At 32.5% G+C, this 4,109-nt stretch overlaps 1 protein-coding gene across 1 annotated transcript; it reads left to right on the top strand.

The window, feature by feature from the left end:
• Positions 1-222: 222 nt before the first annotated feature.
• On the top strand, positions 223-1,924 carry LOC125186010 (nudix hydrolase 8-like). The gene is made up of 8 exons (XM_048082311.2): positions 223-486; positions 576-641; positions 714-851; positions 957-1,031; positions 1,119-1,169; positions 1,245-1,279; positions 1,406-1,514; positions 1,597-1,924. Exons 1-8 carry the CDS (start codon positions 253-255, stop codon positions 1,777-1,779), a joined length of 891 nt encoding a protein of 296 aa, XP_047938268.2. The 5' UTR covers positions 223-252; the 3' UTR covers positions 1,780-1,924.
• The last annotated feature ends 2,185 nt before the right edge of the window (positions 1,925-4,109 follow it).

Below are 4,109 nucleotides of genomic sequence, written 5' to 3' on the forward strand. Positions count from 1 at the left end.
TCTTGTCGAATAAGAATATCAATATGTTCATATTCTATAATTGTGGATATTTGTAGGAATAAGCACATTCAATATTGTGGATATTGGCGAATTTAAGTAGTTTGTAAAAACAGAGTGTTTTGATAAGTACTATTCACATTTCACAGTTGCAGAAGATGCTATTCCCATCCAGCAACTAACTAGCTCCATGTCTGTATATATAAGTTGAATCGATTGAAAACCGAAAAGGGTGTTAAATCAAATAAACAAAGCATGTCAGCAATAGCATTCTGCCACATTCCCAGTTTCTCAAGACACAACAAGTCTTGGCAATTGCACGCCGGCAACAAGCATGTAAACGTTGTGACATCGAAAACGGGAGGTGGGTTGGTAAGGTGGAGGGATGATGGGTACCATGGAGTGGTTATCGATCCAGTAAGCTTGCCGTCTTGTGCAGAGGTTTTTGCATCGCAGCTCCAATCTTCGTTAGCCTTGTGGAGATCCGAGGTTGTAGTTTCTCTTATTATTCACCTCGAACATAAGGCGATTATGTCATGTTATGTTATGTTATGTTATGCTGTTCTCATATGCAACAGGGGAAGAAGGGAGTATGGCTAAAGCTATTTCGAGACCAAGCTGAGCTCGTTCCCATCGCGATTAAGGTATCTATTTCTCTATCTTTCTCTCCTTCTTGTATCCCTAGAGATTATTAATTTGCATGATTCATGTTATAGGAGGGTTTCGCGTACCATGATGCCGAAAATGGATATGTTATGCTGACCCACTGGATTCCGGATGAGCCCTGTTCGCTGCCTTGTGGCCCATCGCACCAAATAGGCATAGCTGCCTTTGTTCTCAACCTCAACAACCAGGTGTTCACTAATAACTTCAAAAATATTTTTTGTTTTTTTAAATTAAAATTGGTTAGGGGTGATAATTGCACAAGAATGGGTGATAATTGATCCAAAAATGATCAGGTTCTTGTAGTGAAAGAAAAATGGTCTTGTAGCTGCTCTGGAGTCTGGAAGTTGCCAACTGGATTCATTGACAAGGTATGCCAATATTCTTTACTCTTTAGAAATGCTAAAATATTGTTAGGCAACAAAAATTAAACTAGTTTGATCATATTTATTGTACAGTCTGAAGAATTGTTTTCAGGAGCAGTGAGAGAGGTTAAAGAAGAAACCGGGGTAAGGATTATCGTCAATTTTCCCGGGCATAATAGATCAACACCATAGACTAATATGGATTGATTTCCATTACAGATTGATACAGAATTCCTGGAGCTGGTAGCTTTCAGGTGAGTCTTCCATCACAATTAGTAGTACTATATTAAAAAGTTGTAACATATCTATGGGGTTAGGCCTTCTAATTTGTAGTACTAGTATATATTTGTAGATTGTAATTTATTGTGATTGAAATGCAGGCATGTACACAGAGTTGCATTTGAGAAATCAGACTTGCTATTTGTATGCATGCTTAAGCCACTATCCTTGGAAATCCAAATTGATGAAAATGAAATTGAGGACGCTAAGGTAGATATATAAAAGTATTAGTATTATGCTATACACCATTTAATTACTTGTTAGCATGCTCATTTTGGATGTAAATGAACAGTGGATAAGTGTGGATGAACTGCTAAGCCAGCAATTTTACAAAGAAGATGAGATGCTAAAAAGGGTGATGGAAATTTGTATGGCAACCAACGACAAAAAATACAGTGGATTCGAAGCACATCGTGTTGTATCAAAATTTGATGGGAAGATGTCCTATTTGTATTACAAGGATATCACCAATTAACCGGGTATTTTGTTCAAAAATAAGGGTACCAATTTTACTCGTACCAACTAATGATAAAAGGATGTTTAAACGAGCCAACCATTTCGATTTTCTAGTCAAATTTTATCGGGCTTGAGCTCAAAATATTGGGCTAAAATTTTTTCCATGTCCTCTTCTTTTTCTCTAATCTGTTCAGAGGTGGAATCCTGTCCAATTAACACAGTTTGATCATGTTGTACGAGTAATAAAAGTTTTATATCTCATGAAATTAAGCAATATGGAATCAATTTTATGTTTTGATTAGATGATTCCAGTATATTTGCTTTTTCTAACACGAATGTTGACGAGTGAGAAATAGTAAATTAAAATTTGGCGGGTTCACAACTAAAATATTGATAATTGTAGAATTAGAGAGATAGAAACTTAATAAATTAATTGATACACCAAGAACAAATAAAAAAGTTATATATTTAACCATACAATTAACAAAGCCATCCTAATAATATAGGGAAAAACATAAAAACACGGAAAATGCGTGCGGCAATAATACGTGTGTAAAGTAATGCTATATTATAAAATCAACTATAGTTTTAATTGGGAAGTCAATGAACAAGTCTCAAATTTCTAAAATAACAATTGACATATGTCACATACCATATCGCGCATGGAACATTCGTAAATAATTCCTTATAATTTATTTCACATTTATCAGTTTGGAGCAGGCTCATGCTTGTTGACGCAAGCATGGTTTTTTATAAAATTCGGTCTAAGAAGAGGAATATTCCATTTTGTTAGGTTTTTATTTATTCATCCCTGAATTATTCTCTCATTTAAAAATTGTAGGAATTTTACTTTATCTAATAGTCCATCATTCCTCAAATAATTTTTTTTCCATTTAAATTTATCTTATAAAATTAGTTCACTTCTCTTTTATGATAAATTTGTCCTCTCGTATGAGGTGAACCTCATTCTACACTAATAATTCATTTTACACTAACAATATTTCAATTATTTGTTGTTTTCTATCTCTCTCATATTTTATCAATTTTGAAATAAAACTAATGTCGTCTTTAAATTCTCTATTTTTAGGATACAAAGGGAACATATTCCGGTTCAACAATCTTCGCTATGAATAGATTGTATAGAAATAAAAATGTGTCATTCACTATTCTCTGTAGAGTAACACTTGATCTGATTAATTAATTATCAGAATTTAGTGTTTGTTTCGATTTTTAATCTAACGGTGAAAATAATTAGAATTCTGAAAATAAAGAAATTAGTACGATTTTTCAGGATTCTGATTCTTAGTTTTTTTTAGGAATTCTTTTTCCTAGTTTCAGGATTCCTACTTACAATATTTAAATATTTAACATAATATAATATCTAGTGTTTTATACAACTATTATTATTCAAAATTAATTTTTTGAAATTAATACTTCATTAAAGATCATAACTAAATTTCCATAAAATTATATACTATACACCGAAAATTACATAATTAAAGGTTCTAAACTTATTTATTAAAAAATTAAAATAAACTATTTAATAAAGTTTGAATGTATAAAATAAAAAAAATTCTTGCGATGCAGGATCGATCCACAACGGGCACTGCGACACTTTCCGCAACGCTCTCCCCACTAGCACCATTCCCCTCCCCATCAACCCCACCTCCAGCATGGGTGCAGCAGCGCACACCTCCCAACAATGAGGTACCCCCTCTCCTCTTTGATAACGATGTCCTAAACAGACCAGTTGATACTATGACTTATCAAAATTCTTGAAAAGAAAATGAGTGGTAAATATGACTTGTCATTTTGGGAAATTTCTACGCGTTTATAAATGTTTAAATCGCCCAGCATAAAATAAATCATGAGGTCATAAATAAAATATCGAATTACAATTATAAGATTGAAACGAAAATGATGAGCAAAGAATAATAGGCAACAACTAAAACAAGGAAACGTAGAATAAGAACTATCTTTATTACTTATTAGAACTCTTAACTTCTGATTTGATATAGTATAAAGATCACAAGTGTAGCACAAGATTAATTTCCAAGCTAGACTTATTCACAAGAAATATTCATACCTCATTGTATATTTTTCTCGGGACAAATTTTATTGCGATATCAAGTTAAGTTCCAATCAGAATTATTATAAAATAGAAATATAGCAAAGTTAGAAAAAAGTAAGTTGGTCAATATTATTGCATATATACTCATAAAATGGTCAAATTTCTATATTCGCCACCTAATTAAATAAAATTCATACTTGAAGTGAGACTCATACCTACTCATATTTAATAGAAATATCAACGAGTCAACAGTATAACACCATGTATCGTTGTCATGT

This window comes from Salvia hispanica, chromosome 5 (genome assembly GCF_029641045.1).
Source record: "Salvia hispanica isolate PSC_SH4W2 chromosome 5, Shi_PSC_v1, whole genome shotgun sequence".
In the NCBI taxonomy this organism is placed as follows: domain Eukaryota; kingdom Viridiplantae; phylum Streptophyta; class Magnoliopsida; order Lamiales; family Lamiaceae; genus Salvia; species Salvia hispanica.

What these genes read in the sequence shown, in the direction of transcription:
- LOC125186010 (XM_048082311.2), top strand. Translation starts at nt 253, where the DNA reads ATGTCAGCAATAGCATTCTGCCACATTCCCAGTTTCTCAAGACACAAC. An exon ending in TTCTCAACCTCAACAACCAG is followed by an intron (nt 852 to 956) that starts GTGTTCACTAAT and finishes AAAAATGATCAG; the next exon opens with GTTCTTGTAGTGAAAGAAAA. An exon ending in CAACTGGATTCATTGACAAG is followed by an intron (nt 1,032 to 1,118) that starts GTATGCCAATAT and finishes TTTATTGTACAG; the next exon opens with TCTGAAGAATTGTTTTCAGG.